General features: G+C 45.9%; 3 protein-coding genes and 1 pseudogene across 4 annotated transcripts; 1 reads left to right on the top strand and 3 right to left on the bottom strand.

The window, feature by feature from the left end:
- Nucleotides 1–4,794: 4,794 nt before the first annotated feature.
- Nucleotides 4,795–5,141, bottom strand: LOC101756267 (annotated as a pseudogene).
- LOC101756664 lies at nucleotides 4,900–11,217 on the top strand. Its single transcript, XM_004953126.4, has 9 exons — nucleotides 4,900–5,309; nucleotides 6,454–7,059; nucleotides 7,550–7,652; nucleotides 8,611–8,679; nucleotides 9,089–9,203; nucleotides 9,588–9,676; nucleotides 9,998–10,059; nucleotides 10,168–10,264; nucleotides 10,699–11,217. The coding sequence occupies exons 2-9, from the start codon at nucleotides 6,755–6,757 to the stop codon at nucleotides 10,747–10,749; spliced, it is 891 nt and encodes a 296-aa protein (XP_004953183.1). The 5' UTR covers nucleotides 4,900–5,309; nucleotides 6,454–6,754; the 3' UTR covers nucleotides 10,750–11,217.
- Nucleotides 11,218–11,406: 189 nt separating this feature from the next.
- On the bottom strand, nucleotides 11,407–17,206 carry LOC101755864. 2 transcript variants are annotated; one of them, XM_022827245.1, is made up of 3 exons: nucleotides 16,998–17,206; nucleotides 12,689–12,971; nucleotides 11,407–11,749 (listed from the first exon to the last, which is right to left on the bottom strand). In XM_022827245.1, exons 2-3 carry the CDS (start codon nucleotides 12,938–12,940, stop codon nucleotides 11,636–11,638), a joined length of 366 nt encoding a protein of 121 aa, XP_022682980.1. In that variant the 5' UTR covers nucleotides 12,941–12,971; nucleotides 16,998–17,206; the 3' UTR covers nucleotides 11,407–11,635. The 2 variants fall into 2 exon arrangements, with proteins under 2 accessions (XP_022682980.1, XP_004953179.1); XM_004953122.2 differs by lacking the exon at nucleotides 16,998–17,206 and having other exon boundaries at nucleotides 12,689–13,184.
- A 4,400-nt stretch (nucleotides 17,207–21,606) lies between these two features.
- Nucleotides 21,607–25,828, bottom strand: LOC101755449 (uncharacterized protein At2g24330). The gene is made up of 5 exons (XM_004953121.4): nucleotides 25,429–25,828; nucleotides 24,010–24,154; nucleotides 23,020–23,129; nucleotides 22,472–22,892; nucleotides 21,607–22,380 (listed from the first exon to the last, which is right to left on the bottom strand). The coding sequence occupies exons 1-5, from the start codon at nucleotides 25,693–25,695 to the stop codon at nucleotides 22,133–22,135; spliced, it is 1,191 nt and encodes a 396-aa protein (XP_004953178.1). The 5' UTR covers nucleotides 25,696–25,828; the 3' UTR covers nucleotides 21,607–22,132.
- Between the last annotated feature and the right edge of the window lie 1,498 nt (nucleotides 25,829–27,326).

Here is a 27,326-nt window from a genome sequence, read left to right as displayed (position 1 = left end):
AGTAGGCACTAGGTGTGTTTGTACATGTACACATATATCGTCACAACGTATCCTAAAGTGCTGTGGTATGGTATGGCTCGTTTGAGATGTGCGTTTTGATATGTTTGCGACTAGTTTATGAAAAGACGGACTACCTTTCATACTCCCTCCCTTTCAAGTACATGTGGTTTTAGGATCTTGTTGGTCAAACTTTTTGTGAACTTTGAGCATCAATACATAAAAAATATATAGATGGATAACATAAGATTTTTTTTTTGCGAGATGGTAATGTAAGATTGATGTTACTAATTCATCATGAGAATACATTTAAGATATTCAATCACTCTTCTTTGAAGTGCCATAAGAAATTATTGGTCCAAGGTTTATACCTTATAGAACGTGTTGATGTCATGAACGACATGTATTTTGAACCTGTAGTGTGCGTTAGCTGGAAAAACATGATATGTGTTCAGTCAACAATGAATACGTACCCAAACTTTAAAGAAAAGACGATTCGATCTGTGCTCTGTATGTCACTCAGCAACCTACCGAGAGGTATCCTAAGGTAGTAAATTGATTGATGAGGAATCGTCGGACCTGAAACTCGAAGGTAAAAGCGAGAACACAAGACACGGATTGACACTGATTTATACAAGTTCGGACTGCCAGAGTAGCGTAATACCCTACGTCCTGTTTGTAGTGTAATATATTGCGCCCTGCGCTTGGATGTTGTTTAGTGTTGATGATTTGGTCCTCCGTTATATTTCCATGAGGTCTTGGCCTACCGATCTAAGAACCTCTACCCTCCTTTATATACTCCGGGGGCAGGATTACTAGTCGGCTATAAGGAGAAATCTTAGTAGGATTATATGTAGGATTATATGGTATGAATCCTAGTAAAATTACAGAAAAAATCTAGTAGGAGTCCGTCTTCCTCCATTCTATGCAAACTAAGAATCTATCCCGACCCTATCTTGCCCGAAGCTAAGCTTATTTCTATTTTTCTGTGACCTGGTAGGCGGATCAAGCACACGGTAGAGCAAAGATAGACACGAGGCCAGAGGCCCCGTTCCAATTTTGGGCGCCACCGTTTGTCCCCTAGCTTTGCACGGCGACCAACCACCGTGCTCGCTTTCCACGCCACGGTACGGTCGTGGCGGGCCCCGCGTGCAGGGGCCACGTCACTTCGCCGCTTTATTGCTTTGCTCGCGTCTCGTCTACTCCGTCTCGCTGCCGCTGGTCCAGGTCGTCTTCCTGCGCAGGGGGCCTTCAGGGCTTGGCCGCTTGGGCAGGCAGCTGGTGCCTTCCGCCTCGACCGTGCACTACCACCATGTGGCCATGTGTCGCGTGGCGGCCGCACCAGCCCTTTTCGCCGCCACCGAAAGCCAATCATTGGCAGCGGCGTGTCAGCGTCTCACGACGGCCGGCCCCGCCGTCTGCCGACTGACGGATGGCCGGCGTCCAGGTACAGGTGACAGGCCCGGAAGGGAAAGGGACCGACCGACCGGAGCAGCTCCACTGTTGGGTGTAACGATTTGCACACGTACTGCAGCGTCAACAGATCCAAAGGCCAACCATTTTGTTGGTTCGCACCTCATTTTTAATTCATGATTACCATTTTATTTGTATACATGGTGGTTTCAAATTCTTTTTGAACATTAGTGGTTTCAAATTCTAGACCGCACTATATTGAAACGTTTTGCATTGCTATCAATCTATCACGAATTCTCATATAGTGTAGTGTTAGTTTAAAGGTGGTTATCTCAAACTCAATAATACAGGAGGAATATATTATATATCTCGTCGTGAACACCTTTTTTTCTTTCTCCCCAATGTTTATTAGTAAGGAACTCGTGATATGCCGATATCAGTGTGCTTATCTTTAAAGAGACTTGCAATATTTGGAGGATCTGAACGTTGAGGCCGGACCTTTTCCATAATCTAAAAAAATTGGAGGATCTAATAATATATAAATATTCAATATTCCCCTACGTCATGTTTATTTCCCTCCTAAATTATATAAGATGGATTATGATCCAAGGTCAGTAGGGTAAAAGAACATTTTAGGACGAGATCACAAATAATCTGAATTGGTCATAAAGTGGTCTTTTACCGTAGTATCCATTAACAATAATCCAACTTATATAATTTAGAGGGATTATAATCTCAAATGTCAAACCTAATTCCTATTTTGAACAGTGCGGCATTCCCTTAAGAGGATTATTAATTCTTTGTATTTATATTGGTCAAGTTGGAACCAAATTTTTTGCATTCATTATACCTTATTATGGATAAAACAAAGATATCTGGGATGCCAAAAAGACAAAATATTAGGGCATGCCACACATGAGCCATGAACCGCAGCATTTTATAAAATAATAGTTATAGAAATTAGTGCCCCAACATATGTGTTGCATATTGAGTCCATATTCAAAAAACAAATAAAAAAGAAAACGAATGGAGGTAGTAGATTTTTCAAAATAACTTATGGAATTAAACCGGCTTGCTGAGCTGGTATGTAAGTAGCTCGGCCAAACAATGGGTGCTCATAGAACCACTCTCGGTTCATAAATCAAAGAAGGTAGAAAAAGCAAGTGTATTTTTAGTTGCATCCCTGTTCCTGAGCCTGATTATTCTTACACATGATATAGAAGAGCACCTTTCTATTCCTAAGCAGCTAGCTTTCATGGGACAGCTGCTTGAGCTCCATTACAGCTATTGCTTGATTAATGTGGTATAAATCATATATATTTACCCTTTTGAGAAAAAAGCTCATATGGATTTATTCCCATCCCCATTTAATACTCTACCTTGTCTATTCTCCTTGGAGTAGACTTCTTAGTTCTTAGTTCCACACGCAAGCATGCATGGTTGCCAGCTAGCTGAACTCAACTAAGTGCATTTTTCAGTCCTCCAAATAAAAGAAAAGTAAGTGGAATTTTCAAAAACATATAATACTACTTGGGTCAATTTCTCATCACATATTTCTATCGACCTTTCGTTTTCCTTAAACTGTGCTGTCCGTAGAGTAGTTAGGTTGACCTGACCATCCGTGAGTTCGTCCATATCCAGTGAGAGCGTCAGGCCGGTAAACAATTCGCCGGTAGCTTCACAGAAACCAGTGTCGGTAAACTGGCTGCCTGCCTGACACCTTGCACCTTGCATGGCCGACGCGTGGCTCCGTAGCAGGTCAGCATGCAGGAATGTCACTGTGATCCGGTCCAGTACTCCAACCCAAATTCCGCGAAGAAAAGAAAACGTTCACGCGCGGCTAGGTCATCCACTCGCCGGTCACTGTCCTCAAATTCTCCAGGTCCGGGGGCTCATGTGCTGCGAGTCAAGTGATTTCCGGAAATTTAATACTGCTATGAATTTTCGTAAAGGTTTCTTATCTTGGTAAAAGGACTATTGAGGTCTTATGCATTTATTTTTGTGGGAAAGCTTTTTTTTTTTGTAAAAATAGTCTAGCCACGGTTGGTTAACTGAAAGAGATGTCGTTTGCATGTGTTTCATTCTCCTTTTGATCAAAATTCCAGCCACATGGAAATGCTCCTTGTTGAGTCGAATACGGTGTAGAGATGATCAGGGATAAGCTTAAACTACACATCAAAGTTAACAAAAGGGCCAATGGAAGCACTTGCACGTTTCACCTGAATTATACAATCAGACCTTGCGGTTCACGAGATTGCTATTTTATAGCAGCTGTGAGCAAACCCTGGTGTCAGAGGGAGCACGCGTCGAGATCGCGCGCTGTGCGAAATGTAAGCAGGCATGGTCAAACAGATCCAGAAACCTCTTGAGACTAGTGCCTCCGTTTGCATGGAACTAGTCTTGATTGGTGGGGAAATAAAGAACATCTGAAGGCAGAATTAGCTTAGTACGTAGCTTGTCCAATGTCCATCGGCGAAATCTTAGTAAACGTACTTGTGATTTGCTCGGCAAGAATATGCCACTTTCGTTCCAACCGTAGCTGCTTACGCAGCTTACCTGGAGCCGTACAGAGCTAAGAACACCTGTTTGCTGGTCGCCCATGTTCTTGAATTCCACCATGATCATCCTAGAAAAAGGGCATCGATGATTAGTCATGTTCAGACTGGTTGGGTCAGATCTTGAGTCTAGGTGCTTAGTTCTGATCCAAACAACAGAAGAACAACTTGAAGCATTATTCTTCAGTATCCAGTTCGAAACAGCTGACACTTGTAACCACCGGTCCACCCGCACCTTGATTCACAACGCAACTATATGCAAGCAGCAGCAGCAGCCAGATGTATCGGCGCAACAAACACATGGTTGGATCCCAGGCCATGAGAGGATAAGCGAGAACACAAAAAGATCTCTGTCTCCGGCCGTCTCTTTTACCGGCCCGGCCACCAGTTGACCGCCCACCACGGTACCACCACTCCGGCCGACACATCAACAACCACTGTGAAGTGAATCCGCCGTGGCCTTTTGCGCGCACACTGCTGCTAGCTACTTGCCATTCGCACCGTGCCCGGCCGCACTCGATCTCGGCGACTAAAGAAACGAGCTCGGAGCTGTCATGTCCTAACTCCTGATGCCACCGAGCGAATACGCACACGACGAGAGACACAGGAAGAAAAAGAATTCTTCTTCTTTTATTATACCAAATGCATGCGCACAGTTGGAGCGAGTAAGCTGGTGACCAGGAAAGCAATTCCGGGGAGGCGAAGGGAGAGGGAGAGGGAGAGGGAGATTAAGAAAACAAAACAAGGAGACGCCAGAAAGGGGACGAGCACTCGATTCTTTCCTCACTAGAAAAAGTGGAGCCAGACAAAGAAAGCACGGAGAAGTAGTTTATAGTAGCAATAATTGTTTGGCAGGCATTGGGAATCCCGGTGCCAGTGTTTCCATCTACTCCTAACGAGCGCTGAATTCCAAGAGATCTCATCTGCCCACCCATCCCTCCTGCCTCTCGTCCTGCTCGGGCCGTCACGGCGGCGGCTCTCGCTCGTGCGGCCGCCCAGCTCTCCCTCCCTCCCCGTTGGTGCTGGTGTGCCCGCTGCAAGTTGTCTGGCTTTGGCCGTCTCCTTCCTTTTTGAGCCGCGCTTATAAGCGAGCAGCGTCTCGCCTTTGGGGAGGCGGGGCCGCCGCTTTTTGGTTGCGCTCTCCCCTCCTCTCCCCCCCCTCCCCTGCCTTTCCATTGAGCGCACAAAGCTGGACGGCACCACCATTTAAAGAAGGCCAAGGGCACGGCGGAGGAGGAGAAGAGACCACCAGCTCACACTCCATTCACGCTAGGATCGCGCCGCTGCACGTTCGCCTCCTCTGCTCCCGCTAGCTCGGCGGACGAATCGTTGGCGTCGGCTCAGGTGCGTTTCTTGATTTGGGTTCTTGGAATTCGCTTGCGTGATCAGGAAAGGATCCTGATTTGGTAGGATCGGGACGGCGGCCGGCCGCGCTGCGCTCGTGTGTCAGTGGTCTCTTGATTCGGTTGCGTGACCTAGCGGAAAGAAGGGAGCTTGGCGGAAAGCGAGTTCCTTGGATAGTGCCTTGCGCGCCTGGGGGCCGCCGTCTTTCGTGCAATCATCATTGCTTCATATGGTTTCTTCCTTTCCGTTCAAGTCTTTCCGTGCTGCTTGTCAGTGTATAAGCAGATCGGTTACCTGCCCAGACACTCTTGTTTCTTGGTGCCTCTGCGTTTGCCCTCTTCAAGCTTCAAGCAGCGTGTTCTATCCTGAGGGTCTCAGCCATGCTGGAGTTTGCTTTCCTAGCCTCTGTTTGTATTGTAGAGTCCCTGCAGAAGGCCAGTACTTTGAGTTTTTTGTGTTCCTGATTTCTTCTTTGATTTATATGGTTGATAGCATGATTGAAGCTCAAGCTTTGCTTATTCGTTTAATTTTAATGGTGCCTTTCTTTCGGTTGAAAACCTCATGTGCCCTTCCTCTAAGAAGCATGTTCCTTTAGGTCTATCATCGACTCTCTTTTCATAATGTTTGTATGATCTTTACACTGAGGACATTTGTACGATCTTTGTGAATTCATCTATGATGTGGTCTCGATATAATTAATTTGTACTGGATATTTACACTCTTGGTTCGTGTGCTAGCTGTAATTTTCTGCTGCTGACATGGCTGAACTATTTCGTATGGTGCGCTCGTGCTTTTGATAGTGCTAATGATAATTCATCTAGTTGTGACAGCTTTGGTTAGGCACTTCTTGTAAGACCCATCTGAGTAAATAGTTATCCAGCACATTTGACTACAATAAAATAAACTGATTGAGCATTGGATGATGTCTCTTCAGGCTCTTATCATTTTCATTTTTTTTTTCTGATGTGATCACTGGTGCTTCTCTTTGGAAAAGTTGATTGTCAGTCACCAGCTGAAAGTTTTCTTTGGATTGGATTAGCTTCAGTGATTATTATAGTACCATGTGTGCTGTGGAACTATCTAGTATTTAGTATGTTGCCAAGGAGCAATTGCACTAATGTTACTTTTTTCATGTCTTCTGTAGGAAGTCTAGTGTAGAAGTTTCTCAAAACTGAGTATACTTTATTAGAAGAAAGATCTATTCAGTGAAGCTTTGCTAATCATCTTCATTGTTTGGATGGCATCCATGGTTACTTCAATGAGTTTATGGAGCCCTGGTTGTCGAGCTGATCTGGGCTGTATCACAATGGAACTGTAATATTTGCTTCAAAAGTTTCCTCATCTTGGGAGAAAGGTTCAAGGGGGGTTGAGAACTTACAAGTGTTGTTCTGAAGCTTGATGACACGTTTGTGAGGGTGAAGTGGGAGTGCGAAATTTCGTTTGGCATGCAGATGTCAACAGATCCTAACCACTTTGGAGTATTTCCGCATTCATTCTGCAACCAGCATGTGGTTTCATTTCAGACGAGTTCAATTACCAGTGGATCAGGAGCCATGCCAGTTTGTCTGGACACTTCCAGTGGAATGAATGGCAATATGGCGATGTTGAACACTACTTCTTCAACAATTGTATCCACTGGTTCACCAAACATGACTTCTGATTCTTCTGGCCAGAGCCTCAAGTATAGTACACCTATGGCTGTGGAGTGGTCCTATCCTGAGCTGCAAATGTTGAATGATGGCCTCATCAAGTAAGATATACTGCCATGCGATGAGTTAAATACCTTTTATCCTATATTAATAATTCAATGCTATTTAACAATCCGATCATGACCATACCTGGAAATTGGGGCCAAACTGCCAAGATTTTGTGCTACTTGCTTAAATGCCTATATTGTTTCGTAATACTGAGTTTTGTGATGTTTGTGGTTCACTCTAGTCAGAAATTCACCTCTGTTGTCCCTTTTTTATCCTCTCATGAAAGGAATACTCTCAATTTTTGTAAGGAATTTTTACATGAGCAAGTTTGTTGGACATATTAGCTCTTTGTTCTCTTACTAAAAAAGTAGGTGTTTCTTTCACTTTCATCATTTTTACTGATACTTGGTCCAATAAACAGGGACGCGATGCTTAATTTTGTCACAAGAAATCTTTTGTCTATATTCTGTTAAAGCTTTTATTTACTCATCATTTCATTCCTAATCTTGTATTCTTTGGTGCACTGGCTATTGAAATTTTCAGGTATGCAAATGAACCAGGAATCATGAAGTACATAAAGATAGCGGCCATGTTACCAGACAAGACTGTAAGAGATGTTGCCATGAGATGCCAATGGATGGCAGCGGTTAGCACCTGATTTCTTTGATCTATTATGCAGTTTCTGAACGTCATTTCCTTATCTGTTGTTTTCAGTCCACATTTCAGTTGGAAACTTCAGTTGTAGCTAAACAGTACTGATAGATGCAATAGTCATGCTAGATGTTCATCCACTCTTAGGTTATTTCGTTTGAAAGGAATATGTGGTCCCACTTCAGCATATGGATGGAGACTAACAGCAGTTTATACTTTCGTGACTTGTCAAGATGATATCACCATAATTCCACTAAACCAGTGCCCGTGTATGTGAAAGTAGATCATGTGGAAGATACACTTATTTGCCCACATCTATAAAAATACTATAATGGTCTATTTTGAACTTTAAAGTAGTGTGATCTGAGCTGGTCTCCCTAAGTATCCTTTTGAGTTGTTGGCCCATAGAACCTTTGTATTTGTCTAGTGTGTACTATATTAATATAAGGAAGGCTGAAAAGTCTCTGCTTTTGCATTACCAATAAGATTTCCAGCCTAAAGTTGGCCTGTTCTTGTTTCATGTCGAGATTTGAGAGCATGTATATCGCTTAGAAGGGTCACATCATTCATGTTTTTGTTTACCTTTTCAGTTAGTACAACTAAGATGCTATGTTTGAGTTGATTGATCAGTGAATGCCATTAACTATACCAAACTGACACTGCCAATGCAACAAATAATCCCCACCACTTTTTTGTATGTCCTGAAACTAGGAACATAAGAATAAGTTTTAGTTGTAGACGACTAGCAAAACATTGGGCTGTTGTTCCAAGTTTTTTTTATCTTGAGTGATATTTATTCGTATCCTTATTGATGTTTTCCACTGGAATTTATTAATCTTTTCCATTTTGTTGGTAATAATGATTAAATAGTGATATTTCCTAAGAGAGTTAACTCATCAAATATTGTTTTCCTTTTCAATTCTATTGGTAATAATAATTAGATTTTCTTACAGAGAAAAGAAGCTACAAGACGACGTAAGCCTGAAGAACACTATCTTGGAAAAAAGATAAAAGATAGAAAGGTGCTCATCCTTTCATTTTTATGACATTGTCATCTCTAATTAGCACCATAATATTCTTGAAGAAATTACTGTTCTGACTCCTGATAAACATAACCCAAATTTGGACTTCTTTTGTGATATCAAATTTATTTTGAAAACACACCACAGTCCACAGCTCCAGCATGCACAAATGTTCTGGTGTTTGTGGAAATGATGGAATGAAGTGAACATTCAATACTCCAGTGGCATCCATGTGGCACAATATAATTGTCTTTATACCATATTAACCCACAAACAGGAAAATGCATTATAATGTGATACTGTCAAAAGTGAAGTTAGGATGAGAAATATACATGATGCAACCTTACAATTTTACAAGTCGCATTTATGAGTTTGTTTTTAAATGAGACTGATTATGGTTGTTTCTCAGGACAAAATGGCTGAGCCATCATCATGGGTTACCAATCCTCCTGTTCAAACTGATATGAGAGCTTCTGCCTTTATGCCTCGTAACACCAGACATAATAACGGATTTCTATCTGGAGGTTGGTAGGTCTCTTATAGAGTTATCAAGTAATTGACTATGTAAAACATACCTTTTCCCATTGCTTTTGGCAGCAATGAAATATTTCAACCCATTTTGTGTTCTTAAAAATGCTAAAATGTTGGTTCTATAATAGTAGAAACCTTAGTGATGCATTTATTAGAACTATTGATGGTGATTCTGCTGCTAAAAGGAATCACCACATTTGTTCAGCATATTTTAGGATTTTTTTTGTATTGTAAATGTTCTATAGTCCTCTTAATTTCCAGTATAAGCATATGGACTTTCCTATCAGCTAAAACTTTTTTTTTATATGGTTGTCTTGCTTATTTCAGAGTATTCAATTTTGTAAAAGGTTTGACATGTATGTGTTCCTTTTATGCAGACTCTCAAATTGATTGTGAAATGCTAAATATATTGGAAGAAAACGCTCGACTTCTCAATCAAATAGAAATAAATATTTTGACATCACAGGTTGGTCTTTTGTTTCTTTATTACACAATGCATCTGTTAATTTAGCCAGAAATTCAGTTCAAGGCCTAAGTGTTATTTTAAAAATATGTGTATTGGTCAAGAGTAACTCTTAATTTAGTCTGCCACAAATCTGTAGCATACACAATAAGGTTAATAGTTGGCACTATTCAGTGTGCTCATAACACTTCTCATCAGTGGAGAAAGAAAAACAAAACATTCCAGTGTCTGTTTGGCACACATTTTCATGATAAACTGTCATAAGAAGTTGGAAGATTAGCTGTGCAGGAGTAAGTTTCAATTCAACTTGACAATACTTTTCAGGCTCAGAACAACATTGATCTTTTTCATCATACGAGAAGGAACATCAACGGTCTTCTTCAAAGGTACAGCTTATCATATTTTATACACAAAAATTGGCTCATATTGAAAGTGAGAATGTGTGTTTATACGGATGATGCTTTAACTGACGTGATGCTCTCCTTAATTAACAGCATGAGCCAAATTCCTGGAATAATGAGCAAGATGCCTCCATTGCCTGTTTCGGTGGATGAAAGGCTAGCTAGTTGCATACTCCCTCGCTCTCCTATGGTAAACTTCTGCTTTGATCATGATCAGCAAGATTGCAACCCGAGGATGCACTGATTGTTAATCAGTATCTTAGCTAGTGATGTGAAAAACAGAACCAAAAATGCACTTTGGCTTTGACCAATATTCAGCTGCCTATAATAATGCATGTCACCACTCACCAGTTCCTCACTTCAAAATCATTTTTATTGTCAAGTTGAATTTCCGTTTGGTCCTGCCACTAAATAATACTCACTGCATAGTTAGTGTTACTTAGATACATTCATTAGTAAATTTCATCATTTTCAATTGGCAACATGCATAATTAAAAGAATACTAGTGCTTTATATATATTGTTGCTCTTTTTCCTCGAAAAATAGTGTTGCTCCTTTCTCCATTGGTTTCTAAATTCAATAATGAAATTCTCACTCTTGGCATCCTCTCTTTTCCATTTGAAGGCACAAGTTCTTGGCAGCAGTCACTTAAAAGAAGAGCCAAGAGTATGGTAGGCCACTGCCAGACAGGGCAGCATCTCAATTTTCAGCAATAGTTTGATCAAAATATCTGAAGAGCCATGTGCTTGGGTATCTGCATGGAGAAGCATAGGTCCAAGAAAGATCATGCCTTTTCTGATGTCTGAAAGCTATGAAGCAACATGATCCACTGCACCATATGGCCTTCAAAACTCTGTCCAGCTTGACTTCTCAGGAAGCTCTATATTAGTGATTGAGAATTTGAGATAGGGCGAGTTTTCTGTAATATGCAGTTTTCCTCACCTTGGTTGCACATATTGATTCTTTTTTGGGTTTTGTCCTGGTGATCGATGTTAACAGAGGTGTAGCATAGAAACTAAACCTGATATGAATAATTAGCAGGAAAAGCTTAGCCTTTTTGTCAGTTACTACAAGGTAATCAACCTTCTGTGTGTATCTAGTATAATTCATATGAAGCCTGGCTCTCTAAACTGGGCTCCTTTATGTGCTGGGTGTCTCTTAAAAACTGCAAGAGTTTATCCGAATTCCAATCAAGTGTATATAGAGGCAATGCTGTAAGCCTACTTTGGATGTTCTTGCCAAATGTTTGGAGAACTTCTGTAAGAGTTTATCATCGATCGAACAGAATTTGATTCAGAGGGTAAAACGAACGAACGGCGCCGAACAGGAGCATTATCACGGGGATAAACCAAATGGCAGCTGATCTTTTTCTAGCTTTGCTTCATTCAGCTCTCTCGCCATGAATGTGCACGGGCGATGTAGCTAGTGGCCACATTTCTTACACGGTGACAAGTACATCTCGTCCTCTTTTCTGCAACAGTTTCTTCAGGCACGCTTCTCCCTCCTTTTTGTGCTTCTTACCAGAAGCACGCAAGACAGCCGATGTGATGGTATGAGCCCATCAAGCTGCTGCCGCCGGCGCAATGGCAGCGACCACCTTGCGGAGCGCCCGAGCCGTGTTGCCGTAGCACACCTTCACGACCGAGACGCTCCGGCTCGCCACGGCGTCACCCAGCTGCATGCACGCATTTATCCAATAGCAGTTTCAGTAAAACATCAAATGCATCCACAAACTCAGCTAGCTGACCTGACCCCTCTTGTGTCATTGTCCAACTTGTTTATTGTGTTGTCTATACCACAAGGACCAAAGTTTGAGTTTTCCAAGTTTGACCATGACCATCGCGCATTAACTTCAATTTATTGGGAAAATACTAGTCAAGAATCACAAGAACTTGATAAATGGTGCACAAGCATTGATCTGCAGTTAGTATATATGTAGATGATCTGACTGGTCTTTGTTGACCTGATTATGGTAGGTCCCTCTGGTTCAACTTTCTCAAGTGCTAAACAGTGTAATGGCTGGTTCAGAAATGATGGCACAGAAAGGGAAAACAAGGGCAATTTGAGGTAGAGTTAGCTTCTTGTGGACACTGTTTGTTAGAATTCAGAGACAGCATGTATTAAGAGACTGCAGAGTAACCTTATCTCTTTCCCTTTCTAGAAAAAGGAGGTAAACTGACAGAATTCAATGACAGCATTCACATTAAGCGATTGCAGAGCTACCTATCTCTCTGTCACCAAAAGAAAAATGGTAACTGTATGGTACATAGTACATGATATCACGGTAATTCTAAACAATAAACACTTGTTGATTGAGCAACGCGATATATATGATAAGATTGGTATCACGGTAATTCTAAACAATGAACAATTGTTGATTGAGCAATGCTATATCTATGATAAGATCTGCAATACCATCTGTTAAAATTGGTTGATAAGTGCGCGCAAATAGGGGTACATTTTAATGCTAAGAATTATGCAAAATAAGAGAAGAATTTGCCGTGTACGCAGTCTTTACTAACCAGTGAATTTGTCATGCTGACTGCCAACCAACAAGGGAATACTTCTAATCAAAGCTATCAAAGATGGGAGAAGAAGGAACCAATCACATCACCTCATCCATGAAGTAGAAGAAATCGTTGGCGAGAAGGGTGATCTCCTCCCTGCGCTCCTCGCACTCGTTATGGGCGATCACACGGCTCAGGTCAATGTACAGGAAGGTGGCTTTGAGCTGGAGATCCCTCCTGACCAAATCGCACAGATCATCATCCAGATCAGTCACCAGATCCTCCTCCATGGACAGAAGCTCAAGCGCGGAGCTCTTGATCCGACAGACGCATCCCCTCAGCTCCATCCCCTGATCCATTGGTGCTCCTGTGCAGTGCCCTCTGCTATATCTTGCAGTTGCCAGACGATAAAGGATCAGAGCCAATGATGTGGACGTATTTATGGAAAGGCGAAAAGTGAAACTGATTCTTGGAGGATGTCTAGAAGCAAACAGATGTCAGCATGTGCATCAGAGGAAAGGCCCCGTGTAGTGCAGCAAGGGGCAAAGTGGTCAGTGCAGAAGATTACAACGTTAGTTATGCATGAGACTTTTCTGCATATTGTTGGACCGTTTTTCAAAAAAAGAAAATACTGGCCAAATTTGGCTTCCCTTTTCCGCCTATTTCCCTATAAACAGGCGGAAAAGAGAAGCCAAATTTGGCCACCTTGCTTCTCCCTGGATATCCAGCAAGGTAGGCAGCTGAAGAAGGTACCACGAGTTGCTCACGAGGAAATTAAGGAGATAGTTACAACCAAACACCATTGCAACCATAGGAAAAGGTCACAGATTTCCGAATGAGATGCTCTTATTCAGGGGAAAAAAGCTAACAAATAACTGCGATACTATAGGGGCAAACTAAGATGCACAACAAAATACGAATATATTTCGGATGGATTATAGAAAGAACATATTTATCACTCATGACGTCCTTAACAAGTGATCTTAATTGCTGCTCATCTACCATGAAACGATCAATCAAACCTTCTGCTTCTGCATATGTACTTCTCACATGATTGTTACTTTGCAGGAATGGATGATTAGTCAGACCTCTAGATAGAAGTTCCTAACCTAGCAACTAAAACACCTCAAATTTGTACCTTTTCGACTCTTGATAAATTGGCATACAAATAACTTTCGTAAATTCTTAATCCTAACTAAATGATTAGCATAAGTGCATATGCTTTTACATCAGAATGTCAATTTCTGCTTTAACTGCACGCGTTGATTCTTATCAAATAACTGAGCGTCAAAAGAACTTCTGAACTCCACAGCAGCAGATTGTATTCCGTTTATTCTTTTACAAGAGAAGGTACTAGATTCTGCAAATATATGGACCCAATACTATTTTCAACCCTTTGATACATAAATGGACCAAAACCAAGCATCTGAGTGTAAAGAGTTCGAATCTGTTTAAAGTAGCCAAACAAGAAAAATAAGAACAATTCAACAATCCCAATAGGAACGGCCAAGCAAAGTTAACAAGATTAAGTAGAAACAGAATAGCCAGCCAGCCTGCCATAATACACAAATGAAGTAAATATTAGAGCATTCCTCCGTATGGGCAAACCGAATATGAACCTAATTTCTTTTGGCGTCCAGTAATCAGATTTAAGGGTCCCTACCAACTGAACCAGTAATCAGATTAAGTGTCTCTACCAACTGACCCATAGAATGGCTTGTTGATGTCCATCTTCAATCCTACCCTACTCCCTCATTGAAACATCTTGATTTTAGCTAAACTCCTTATAACAGAAGAAAACTGAATAGTTACTTTTCCAAATTTCCGTCGCCTTTCTCTGAAACAAAATCTGATGAGCACGAGGGATGATCCTACAGACAGCAGCACTGAAAAGGAAGGCTGCGGCTTTGCGGTAACGCCAGCCGCAGGCCGACGAAATCGGACGCCTGAGCTTGCTGCGTGAAGCAGGCAGCTTTGCCAGGTTCGGAAGCAAACAAGCCCTACAACTGCCAAAAACAAAAGGGGTGGATGAGTAGGTACTTTCGTTTATCCCCCTCACGGCCCATTTGTTCCACGTCACATCGAATATTTAGATACTAATTAGGAGTATTAAATATAAACTAATTACACAAAACCAATTGCACAGATGCAGGCTAATTCGCGAGACGAATCTATTAAGTCTAATTAGTCAATGATTTGACAATGTGATGATACAGTAAATATGTGCTAATCATGAATTAATTAGGCTTAATAGATTCGTCTCACGAATTAGCCTCCATCTGTGTAATTAGTTTTATAATTAGCTCATGTTTAGTCCTCCTAATTAGCATCTGAATATTCGATATGACAAGGACTAAACTTTAGCCCACGGATCCAAACACCCCCTTAACTAACTGAACAAGATCACCGGATACTCTATTGTCCCGACCCCGCGTCGTCGCGTCTGTGGTGACTCGGGGGGCGCCTCCCTGCCCCGCCACAAACCCCCACCGGCAACCAAGCTGGCCATCGCCGCCGTGGCGGCGGCGGCGGCGGCCCCTTCCTCAGCATCCCTCCTCCCTCCTATTTCCCTCCCCCACCCTTCCTCTCTTTCTCTACCATTACCCTGCCTGCCCAGATGTGGATCTACTGGTGAGATTTGGTGGCTGTGCGACTGGCGGTAGGCACGGCAGCGGGGACGGCTGTTTCGGTGGCCGTGCCATGGCCGTGCTACGCATTGGGAGCCATAGATTGCTCTCCCTGGTGCCATGTTGCAACGAGGTGGCGCTGCAGGCTATGTGCTACTTGTGCTAGGGTGCACGGCTCCTGCGTCGGGCGGCAACATGGCCATCGTGGAGCGCCCCTCCCTCAGGTAGCTAGTGGTGGCCGTGCATGGTTGTGGCGGTGGTACTTTAGCGGCACCGTGTTGGCGTAGCCAGCAATGGCTTGCTCGTGTGCTTGCCGGCACCGCCGTGGTGGCGGGGCTAGTGATAGCCGAGCAGGGATGCGCTAGCGGTGCCGTGGTGGCGTGACAGGCGGCGCTGGGCTGCCTCTCTTCCTGGAGGGGCTTGCTCGTGGATCCGAAGACACCGATCGCTGGGTATTATGGCCGCTGCTCTTTGCTAGCGCGTGACATGGGGACGCTCGCGGCACGCAATGGAGTTTGGTGATAGCGGGGACGAGCGTATGTCACCAACGTTTGGCGAGGAGCAGGCTACGGCTATGGCTGGAGCAGTTCAGGGGACTTGAGGTCGTTGTGAAAGCCTTGCCTGTTAAGGCCGATGACAGTGACGTCTTCGGATGCCGTTTACTTCCTTGGAAGCATCATCGAATTGCTCCTTTTCTCCTTGTGCTGCTCGGGTTTCCTTGGGGTAAGCCTAGACCATCTGGTCGGACGACGGTGGCACCTTTGGTGTCATTTCTCTTCTTGGAGGTATCGCTTTGGAAGCTCATACCACGCCTGTCTCTTGTGGCAATTCACCATGTAGAAAAAATACAAAAAGAAAAGAAAAAAAACAAAAAATAGAGATGTGGCTGGTGTTGGTGGTGTTGGTGCGAGTGTCATGGTGGTGGCCATTTGGTGGTGTGCTGGAGTCAATGGTGGCAGCAATCGATGCTGCGGAGGTTTCAATCGAGTGGTGTGACCACGTTATGCGGTATGTGTTGATGTCCCAATCCAACCGGCCGACGAGGGTGTTTGAGTTGAGTAGCGTACTGTGATGAGTTGTGCGGTGCGTGTTGATGTCCCAATCCAACTGGCCAGCGAGTTTGTTGAGTTGAGTGAGTAGTCAGATAAATTGTGGAGCTCGTGTTGTTGTCTCAATCCAACCAGTCGGTGTATGTTTATTGTTGTACTACTCAGTAAAACAAGATCACCGGATAGGATCAAGCTACATTAGAAGCAAAATAATGACAGATTCCGTCCAACATTATTTGGGTCGGTGATTCCGCACCGCTTACCACAAATCCAATCAGGTTGGATTCCCAATTCGTCTGCCGCCTCCTCCTACTACTATTCTCCCAAAAGGCCACAGGCCGTCAAGAACCAGGGTAAACTCCTGGTCATATGTCCGGACCCATAAGCTAAATCTTTTATTAGTGGATAGAGATTAAAAATGTCGCCAGCGGGTTTCCCCTGAACAAAATAAAAAAGATGCCTATAAAAAAGCATTCTTGCCCCTGTTTTTGGGATTAATTAATCGGCTTGAGCCGTACGATCAAGGTTAAATGGGAAAAGAAAATCGATAACTCCAGTTTCCGCTGCTGTTTTCACACCAACTTAAGACAGTTTGTTGCTGGCACCAATCACTGATTGCAGCAGTGGCTATTAAGTATTAACCCAAACAGCGCGAAATTAACAGAGGAAACAAGCAGGAAAGGGAGAAAGATGGTTCGAGAAAGAAACGGAGAAAGATGGGTTCGTGCTGGCAGCTTTACCTCCACGGCGTCGGAGAACAAGGAGGGGTTTTGCTCGCCTAGACGCCAACGCTGACCCAATCCGTCTGTGCGAGGCTACGACGGATGTCCGCAACCGCAGCTACGGATGCGGCAAAATCGCGAGGGTAATTTGCGAGGTGAGGGTACGCCGGCTTCTGTATTCGTTGCCACTCCGGGGGTGGGGGTAGACGCCGGCTTTGGAACTTGGAAGTTTGTTATGGGTGAAAAGTTTAAACTGACGGTGAAGACGGGGCCTCAAGCACCTTAACCGCTCAACCAATATCGTACGAATAGTACAGGTCGCTCGTTATTTGGGCAATACTTTTGAGAACGCAGGGATTCCATGGATGACAGTTCAATCCTATGGGAGTAGACTGTAGAGAAAACTCTTTGGAGATGGGCGCCAGATTGATTCCAGAGCTAGTCAAGACTCTACCGACAACTATTTTATATTCCCTCCGTTAGGTCATTTTAGTTTTTTATTCATAGATTTTATTATACACCTAGACATACACTATGTCTAGATGCACTTATAAAAATCAAAACGTATTAGAAAGTATATGTGTATATTATTATATTATGATGAATTTACCCTTTCCTTGTACTATATATATATATATATATATATATATATATATATATATATATATATATATATATAAAGGACACCCCCTCATTAGTGTGTGTGGTGTTTTCCCATCTACCTTTCTACATGGTATCACGAGATTAGATCGTGGGCCTTCCTATCCCTGCGTCTTCCCCATGATCCGCGCAACCGTAGGCGACGCCCCCCCCCATACGTCGCCGCCAACCACCCTCCGTTGCACCTCCCCGACCGGCACCCCCTCCTCCCGCGGTCGTGCGCCATGTCCTGCATCGATCCTTTGTGTCCGGCGACACCACCGCTCCTACTGCTAATCCTGTGCCGCCTCCTGGACTACCCCCTGTTGCCGACGGTGGTGCATCTATGCCGCCACCTGGCACCGGCGGCTTCTCTGGCGGTGCGCCCCAAGCTCCTCCTGCCGGTGATGTGCCCGGCAACGGCGGCGGTGGCTTCGTGTACCCGACGCCACCGCCCGCCGTCCACCCCTACACCACCGTCTCCGTCAAGTCTCACATCCCCGTGACGCCGACGATGAAGTCCAACACCTACTCCAGATGGGCGTCCTTCTTCAAGTTCATGTGCGGCAAGTTCGACCTCAAGTCGCACATCGAGGGCACGGTGGCACCCCGTCCCTAGGACCCCGACTGGGATCAAGCGGATTGCTGCGTCCGCTCCTGGTTCTTCGGCTCCGTCCTCGACCTCGCCATGACCGACGATGATCATACCTCCCAGGATCTTTGGCTCGCCATCGAGGGCCTCTTTCGCGCCAACAAGCAGTCTCGGGCGACCTGCCTCAGCTACAACTTCCACTCCATGACACAGGGCGACTCCTCCATCATCGAGTACTGCAGCCGCATGAAGACCCACGCCGACGCCCTCCACGACATCGGCCATCCCGTTCAGGACTCACAGCTTGCCCTGAACCTCCTCCGCACACTTTTCCAACACCGCCGACGACATTGCTAACTCCACCGCCGGCTTCCCATCCTTCGCCCAGGCGCAGGACAGGCTCGCCCTGGAGGAACTTCGCCTCGCCAACGATGCGAAGATCTCCAACTCCACCACCCTCCTCACTAGGACCTCGTCGTCGTCTTCGTCTTTCGGCTGTATGGGCGGGTGTCGCCCGCCATCTGGTTCTATCCAGACTGGCGGCAACGACAGCAGCAGTAGTGTCCGTGGCGGCAGCGGCGGTGGCGATAAGAAGAAGTGGCAGAAGAAGGGCGGCGACAGCTTCAACGGCCCACCGACCCGTGGTTCTGCTTCAATCCTAGGGCCGACTCCTACGGTGCCACGGGCTTCCAGCAGGCTAGCGGGCAGCATCCGTCGGGCGATAGGGGCTCGCGCCGGCGCCCCTAGTCTCCTCGACCCCCCTCCGCAGGCCCACACCGCCTACGCCCCTATTCAGGCGCCCACTCAGGCGTCAACCAAGGACCAGGCAGGTCTGGTTGCTGCCCTGAACCAGATGGTGCTGCAGAACGGCAGTTGGGTGGTTGACTCAGGTGCATCCGGCCATATGTTGTCCTCGGATGGTATTCTTCTTTCCTAACTCCCTCCCTCTCACTCCTCCATTAGTGTCGGTAACGGTCACACTCTTCCTGTCACGTGCCGTGGCAACTCCACCCTTACCACCCCCACCTCTCACTTTCGACTTAACAATGTCCTTGTTGTTTCTTCTCTGATTCGTAATCTGATTTCTGTTCGTTAGTTTAATAAGGACAATAACTGCACGATAGAGTTTGACGCTTTTAGTTTTTCTATCAAGGATTTTCCGACCATACGCCTGATTCTTCACTGCAATAGCGTCGTCGACCTTTACACCATGCCTCTAGCAACCAGCTTTGCAGCGTCCCACGCTGGCCTTGCCATCTCCTCCAGTTTGTGGCATCTCCATCTTGGTCATCCTGGTCCTGCCGTCATCGCCAAACTTAGACAAACTTCATCCATTGCTTGTAATAAAGATAGTCATACTCTATGTCATTCATGTCAGTTAGGGAAACATGTGCGGTTACCTTTCTCACATTCTAGCTCTCACACTTCTGCTCCTTTTGAGTTAGTTCACTATGATGTTTGGACTTCTCGTAGCTAGCATCTCTGGTTATCGCTACTACCTAGTCATTTTGGACGACTTCTCGCACTTTTGTTGGACGTTTCCTCTAGTTCACAAGTCTGACGTCGCCTCACACATTACTGATTTTTGCGCCTATGCTCACACGTAGTTTAGTCTTCCTGTTCGAAGCGTCCAAGCTGACAACGAGACCAAGTTTGTCAATAAGACTCTCACATCCTTTTTGACTTCTCGGGGTATCCACTTGCGTATCTCGTGTCCCTACACTTCTTCCTAAAATGGGAAAGCCGAGCGTGTTCTACGCACCCGTGACTCACACATTGCTCATTCACGCCTCCATGGTCGCCCCATACTGGGTCGAGACGCTCGCCGCCACCACCTATCTTCTGAACCGGTGCCCCGATTCTGCCATTCAGAATGACATCCCCTATCGCCTCCTCTACTCCCAGCCTCTCGAGTACTCTCACTTGCGTGTCTTTGGTTGTCTTTGCTACCCCAACCTCTCAGCCACGGCACGCCACAAGCTTGCTCCTCGCTCCGCAGCCTGTGTCTTCCTTGGTTATCCCTCCTCTCACAAAGGGTACCACTGCCTCAACTTGTCCACCCGTCGAGTCATCATCTCTCGCAATGTTGTCTTCGACGAGTCCGTCTTTCCCTTCTCCCCCATCCTACTCACCCATCACAGCTCAACTTCCTTTTTCGAGCCTCTCCGATGTTCCTACTTCTACCTCGGTCGCTTCGTTGTCAGACGTTGAGCAGCCGCGGCCCTCACCGGCCGACCCCGCCATCCTGTTTTGCAGGAATTCACAAACGACGACCCCGCCATCCTATTAGTTTCACGATAAGTCTACTAACATGATTTTTATATTATTAGTGTCTAAAATTGAAAAGTGTTTGACTTAAAAAAATCTAAACGTAGCTTTATTCTGCAGAGTGAGTACGAGCTAACACCTCACATGCGTACACCTAGCGCCTGATGTAGCTAGTCAAGCGCGGCCGATAATGAGGTTGAGCTGTGGAGTTCGGGGTCGCTGAGTTAGGAAAAAAATTCCTAAGTTATCACGCCTTAAGCTATTTAAATAAGCAGAAACATGACAAACTCAGCCATCTAGTATAGTTTATTAACTGCAACGAACAATGGCCCCTCTAAGAGGCAGCTACATCATTCGAACCGCAAGCTTGTTTGTACGGCATATTATTAGGTATCAGCACGAGCAGGAGGAGCAGAAGCGACACTTGCACCCCTTGGCGACGCACACTCCATTGCCTCCGAACTGGATGTCGCAATTGTCTAGGCATGTTTGAGGGACGCACTTAGCCGGCCAAATGATTGTTGAGCAAATGACAACCTGCGCCTCCGCCTTCATCGGCCATGTCCCTAAAATTTCAGTTCAGCCGGATATGTCACGGTTGGGTAGAGCGAACTATACGATCAGGCGGCGAGGAAAAGTTGCTCTGATGTTACAGTATGTTGTTGCGTATAGGCCCCTTGGCTTGCTGGACTTGTATCTTCGATGTACTGCTATTCTGCTATGCATATCATCTTCGATTCAACGTTTTCATCACATGCTTCTCAAATGACTTAGTTAGCCATGTTTTAACGCTGTTTCGATATATAGAAATGGTGATGATCACCAGGTGCCGCAGCAGTTCGGCACAGGTATCAGTTATACTCCAGCAACCACGCAAGTGGATGCAACAATCTTTCGTCTTGCGCACACCACCACCCACTGCCACAGACGTGTAGCGCAGTTCGATCCGTCCCTGCAGGCGGACCGAAGGTGCCTAGCAAAGCAATCACCTAAAGCCGCAACTAATGATACAATTGGGCTGGCTGATCAGCACTTGGTCCTCCATTTGTTTGCCGGCAAGCAAACATGTGGCAGAGAGAAGAAAATCCCCATCAAACAACGCCAAACGAAAGTACGGTTTCAACATCATAAGAAAGCTATGGTGTTGGAGGATGTGATATGATAAGAATCCAATCCCTGCCGATTAAATGCTGCAAGGTGTAAGGTTACAATCGTCACCGGAAAGACGAAGGTCCAGACAAACGCAAAATTTTTCTCCATGTTCCTGGCCTCTGAATAAGGGCGTGCAGATAAATATGGTAGAAATAGAAAATGAAGCATCTTGTCTGAACGCTACGCAACTCACCTGCTTGCTTGCCTCCATCACATACTGCTTGCTTGCCTCCAGTACTTTTCAGCCTCATCTTGTCACGCAGCGGATAGTCTTCACCGACACTCTATTGACAACAAAATTCATCCACTCAAGGATGCTGGATGTACAGACCATGGCTCATTTCTCCTTTTTTGGGTGCTAAGTTTCTGTGGATCATATCAGTCACTATTTCCAATTTACAACAGTGCTAAATCTGTGGCTCTGACCAGTTGAAACATGACGACATGCGTCTAAAAAGATAACCAATTCCACACACATTGACAATAGTAGTTTTACGAACCATTAACTTGCCTCTGTTTCTTGCTTCTCTGCATTCCCTTCCTTTGGCAGCTCCTGCAATGTGGTCAGGTTACTCAATTCACCCTCCTGTACTGAACTGGAAGTGGACATTCCATCAGCAGGAACAGCTGGAGTTGACTGGCCTGAGTTGGAGCCTGAGTATTGGCCCATGGATTGCTTTGATGTGTTCAAAGCATGACAATGTGGGCAGTAGTACGTTACGTGTGGGTAATCTTCCTTCCGTGCCAAGCCTGCATATATTAGTATGTTAGGTAATGCATCCCTTTTTTTGGGTACAATATGTGAAAAAGGGATCAATTGAGCTTGGTTCATCGTACGCACCATTATGCATATGGCAGTTGCCACAGATCAAAGCATACGACTGTGATGGGTCCTCCCCCACAAGCAAGGCAGCAATTTTTGCAATCCATCCACCATCACTCGCCCCTGTGCCTTGATGGTGTTCTACCACCATTGGAGCTGGTGCAGTTTCCAGGCCAGCACTAGCAGTTGGACTGGATTCAGTTCCATGTGCTGGGGTATGAGCACCTGAGGGGCTCCCGGTCCTGCTTCCACTTGCATTGGGTTGCTTCCTGTTTCTCAAACCATCTGAGCGTAATATCTCAACATCGTTGCTTCTAGCCACTGCAGCATCCAACTTTGGTTCTTCTCCAACATGAACTTTCAAACCAGTCTCCTCCCCAAGCTTTGATGCCAAAACTGAAGCTGCTGCTGCCTTTGCAGCTGGATCAAGATCATATTTCTGCACATGTACAGTTAAGGGTACATTTCACCATTTAGTATCAATGTGGCAAAAGAGATGAAAAAAGTCTGATACCAGGAACTAGCGAATTTTTGTAAGCTTGAGCAATGGCTACTTGTCCACTTACCTGAATAAGCTGTTGGGTAAGATAATAATTCGTTCTCTCTTTAAGCTCATCAATCTTGGCTTTCCTCTCAGCCCTCAACTTTTCAAGTGTCTTCTGGTCTTTCCGCTCAACTGTGAACAGATACGAATACGAATTCATTAAAGCAAAATAGAATGTGATTACATCCTGCACCATATATGTTTATGAAAATATTACCATGATATTAAAAAACATAGTGACAAAGGTTCAAGATCTTTATTCAAAAACGAATTATATTACCTTCCGTTCTTTTTGTTATCATTTCTCTAAACTAAAAGAACGACATTCATTTGACAAATGTACAACAGAACAATCATTCAAATTTACACAATCCATGCAAATTTCTAATTCTTCATTTGCCAAGCAACTGTAAATTATCATTATCTCATAATCATTTTGCGGATGCAAACAGCAGTTGTGACAATGATACAGTACATACAGCTACATAACTTAATGTGTATCCAGTCACTTTACAGGGAAGAAAACATGACCAAGGATATAACCTACTTGGTATAACAGCACAAGGACAATTCTTTCCGTTTGTCTTCTTAAGGCTGTCTTCAAATTTCTCATGTCACTAGTTTTGGTGAACTCAAGTTTCCACTTACAGAGAAAAATGGAAACCAGGGGAATAATCGCGACACCAATCTACCCTCATTATTTGCATTGACAAATCTCCAATTTTGAAAACCATCAAATTTCAAAATGTTGAATGAGAAAATAGAGCAGCATCCAGGGAAAAAATAAAGCAGGTTTCATATTATAAGTTCTGGAAAAATACCAGCCACATATTTCAAGCACTGAAATAAAATTCCCCAGCACAATTTTTCATACAGAGCACACAAATTTCACAAAAGGCAAACAAAAGGAAAAATAACACCTCTGAAAATTTTGCTCAAAAGCAGAAGTGCAAAGACTGGTATTGCACAAGTTAGAAACAGTATTATCTGACAGGGGCTCCGGGGCACTTACGCATCCTTGTGAAGTTTACAACTGTTGAATATATCAGAGAGGATACAGCAGGAAGAACAAACATTGGCAGCACCCGAATTGCCCTCATTTGCCATGTTAGATCCTCATCTCTTGTCATCATGATAGCATATACAACAGCCAACACCTGAAAACATGTTTTAACAAAAAATGTAAAATGCATCATATAGTAAAGCAACAACCTAAAAAGGGAAAAAAGATCATTAGAACAGAAGAGAGAAGAATCATATAGAGTGTTTATTTTTAGCATTTGATTGTCAGAAAAGTTTTGGAATGCAGTAGTCATGCTCTGTGAAATCCTTAGAGCACATAGCCGCATACATTTGACAAATGCAATTCCTGCAACTTTATAATCCCCAGAATGAAAAACAAATCTGTGATTCACATAATAAAGGAGCATGAATAAACCAAAAAAAATGCAGGAAGGACACAAAGGGAACATTATCAGTGTGACAGAAAATCAACCATATCCTTTTCTGGTAGACACACCTATTCGCTATTGGTCCACTCAAAATATCTCATACCCTAAAGTTACTCTAATAAAATATCAATGTATTAGCAATTTAGCACAACGTTCCTGTAACAAACCTATTGGCTGTTGCTTTATCAAAATGCCTGCTTCAGATGTATAACCTATGTATGCAAGTAAACACCACTCTGAATGGGTAGCATTAGCACATGACAACCTTTTTTGTGCAACTGAACAAGGGTCTTCTATGAACTGAAAAAAAATTTGCCACAGGCAACATTTGTTTGGTGGTAACTAGAAATTATTAAAGAAACCCCATGAATACCATTGGATTCATGAACATTGAAGCTTTGACAGAAAGCGCAGGAAATTCAAAGCAGCAGTCAATTTCGCACTGCAATGGGATCATCCCTCTACAAAGAATTTTACGCCTAATTATCATATCCATCAGTGACGCTAGGCATGAATCTTCCACATCATGTGGCAATCCGTTTCTCAGTCTCACTGGAAACAATACATCAGTGGCGATAGGCATGAATGTTCCACAGCACTCGTAGATAATACATGTGTTTGAAACACCGTCTAATGTATTCCAGTAAAGCGGTTGACCTTTTACCCTTTGGTCGAAGCAGAAAAACATCCACATGTTCTTTAGCAAAGTCATCTTTTCCTGCTGTTCTACCCCAACTCTAAGCTAATCTCAAGCATCGTATCAATAGACCGCAGCACGCAGCAGAAAATCCGCAGGTCCTCAGATCATCAGAACACGCATAATACACAACATCTATCTATCACAATAATCAGCGAACCTAGCGACAGGAACAACCACGAACGCAACACCCGCATCACCGAACCATCTCAAATCAGGAGATAAAAAAAACAAGAGGGGAAGGAAGGAAGGAAGGAAGGAAGGAAGGAGAATCGGCGAGGACCTCGGCGAGGACGGAGAGGACGATGAGGTTGCGGACGGCGCGGCGCGAGAACTGCGTACGGCGGCGCATCCGCGCGTGCACGGCGGCCTCCTCCTTGGACAGGTACTGCAGGCGCTTCTCGAAGTCCTCCCGGCCGCCGAAGAGCGCCCGCCACATCCGCCCCAGCACCCCGCCCCGCTTCCCCTTCCCCTTGGCCTCCGCCGCCTCGGGCGGGGCCGGCGCAGGCGCCACCTCCTCCGCCGCCGCCGCCGCCGGGGAAGAGGCCATTTGATCGTTCGCCGTGTGGATCCCCGCGGCGCTGGATCCGGTGGGCGTCGGCACCCGCGCGGGCCAGCTGGTTGCCTCTGGACGCGACCCGAATGGAAGGGAAGGGGGGAAGAGGGGAGGAGGAGGAGGAGGGGTTTGGGGTGGGGGCTGGCTGTCCTGTCCTGGCTGGCCCTCGAGACTCGAGAGCTCCCTGGTGACCGGGTCCCGGCGCCCGTAGCTTTTGGGTAGCTCGGCCGGCTCGGCGTCCCCAACTCCGACTCCAAGTGGGTACGGGGGAGGAAATGCTGAAATGGCACGGGCGCACGCGTGAGTCCGTGGAGGCCGGGCGTGCCGTGCCGGCACCAACCGTTCAGATTTCGGACGCCTCGGAGCCGATCGCGTGGCTTTCGGTGCCGGATCACGTAGAGATGCGGGTGATTTTCAGGAGCAGGCGAGCAGCAGCCAAGGCCAAAAGGCTTTTGGAATCGTAGATGACGTTGGCTGTAAACTTCTGGAAGGGAACGCTGGAGGAGTTGGCAAGGAACTGGATGCGCGGCGGCATGTGCACGGACACCCGGCCAGCCGCGCGCCGACGGGCGGCCCAGGCAAGTCAACACGCGCATCGTCGTAAAGGAGGGGGTTTGGGACAGATCACCCGGCGTCACCTGCCTTGCCACGATCTACCGGCGCCGGAGCGGGATTGGAGTCCGGAGACCGGCTCCACACGCGTCGCCGTCCATCATGCCTCCATGTTCCTCCCCTCCTCCCATTGGTGTTTCCGCCGCATTAAAAATGGAACGGCGCCCTATCCATGGGGCTAGGCAGCTTGTTAGGCCTTGTCCAAAGGTTGAGCCAGCTGCTGGCTCTTAAGCCTTGCGCGGCGCATCCACGTAGACGCACGAGACAACACGTCCATCGGTTGGGTTCATTGCACATTTCAAAGAGTTTGTGGGGCCCACGTATATGACTTTTTTACTCAAATTCTCTTTTCTCTCCGGTCCTCGCTCTCGTTTCCGGCCGGCTGCTGCGAGATCCTCCTCATCGCGAAGTGCTGCCTCGCCTCCGGCGCCGGCAACCAGCGCCGCTCTCTTTTTCCTCTTGCTCTGGCAGCGTGAGCCCGGGCCCTTCTCCTCCGGTTGCCCGACGCCCTGCTGGCCTGCTCCCTCGCCGCCGCATCCAGGCGGATGGCAACCAGAGCTCACGCGGATTCGTCGGCCTTCGCGTTCGCAGCTCCATCTGCGCGACGATGCCGAGATCGTTGGTCTCTACTACGATGCGGCGGCAAGCTCATCCGCCTCCGTCAACGACGCGAGCTCGGACTCCCTTTCCTCCGGCGGAGCGCATCCTGCGCGCTGCCGCCCCGCTTGCGGCCGCGTGTCGCGGCGGCCTAGCCGCTCCGCCGTTGACCGCCCGCGAGGTCACGGCCTCGCCTACGCCTGTCTGCGCGTCGCAGGTCAGCAGCTCCGCCGCCGCCTGGCCTCACTTGCGCCCGCCAGCGCACCGTGGCTCCGCCGTTCCGCCGCCGACCGCCCGTGGCGCTGCGGCCTTGCGGCTGCGCAATCGCCTTTGCGCCGTCGAGGGGCTCCGCCGGCCCGTAGCCAGCAAGCAGCCGTCATCCACACGTTCTTCAGTTCTGGCCGGCCGTGGGAGAG

This window comes from Setaria italica, chromosome I, assembly GCF_000263155.2.
Source record: "Setaria italica strain Yugu1 chromosome I, Setaria_italica_v2.0, whole genome shotgun sequence".
Lineage (NCBI taxonomy): Eukaryota > Viridiplantae > Streptophyta > Magnoliopsida > Poales > Poaceae > Setaria > Setaria italica.
This window is presented reverse-complemented; position numbering and strand designations above follow the sequence as displayed.

Bases quoted from the DNA above. Each gene is read 5' to 3' on its own strand.
- LOC101755449 (XM_004953121.4), bottom strand. From the start codon at position 25,695: ATGGCCTCTTCCCCGGCGGCGGCGGCGGCGGAGGAGGTGGCGCCTGCG. The intron at 23,130-24,009 runs GTAAGTGCCCCG...ATCTGTTCACAG, and splicing joins TGTAAACTTCACAAGGATGC to TTGAGCGGAAAGACCAGAAG. The intron at 22,381-22,471 runs GTGCGTACGATG...TAATATATGCAG, and splicing joins CAACTGCCATATGCATAATG to GCTTGGCACGGAAGGAAGAT.
- LOC101755864 (XM_022827245.1), bottom strand. From the start codon at position 12,940: ATGGATCAGGGGATGGAGCTGAGGGGATGCGTCTGTCGGATCAAGAGC. The intron at 11,750-12,688 runs GTGATGTGATTG...GCGTGCATGCAG, and splicing joins TCTTCTACTTCATGGATGAG to CTGGGTGACGCCGTGGCGAG.
- LOC101756664 (XM_004953126.4), top strand. From the start codon at position 6,755: ATGCAGATGTCAACAGATCCTAACCACTTTGGAGTATTTCCGCATTCA. The intron at 10,060-10,167 runs GTACAGCTTATC...CTTAATTAACAG, and splicing joins ATCAACGGTCTTCTTCAAAG to CATGAGCCAAATTCCTGGAA. The intron at 10,265-10,698 runs GTAAACTTCTGC...TTCCATTTGAAG, and splicing joins TACTCCCTCGCTCTCCTATG to GCACAAGTTCTTGGCAGCAG.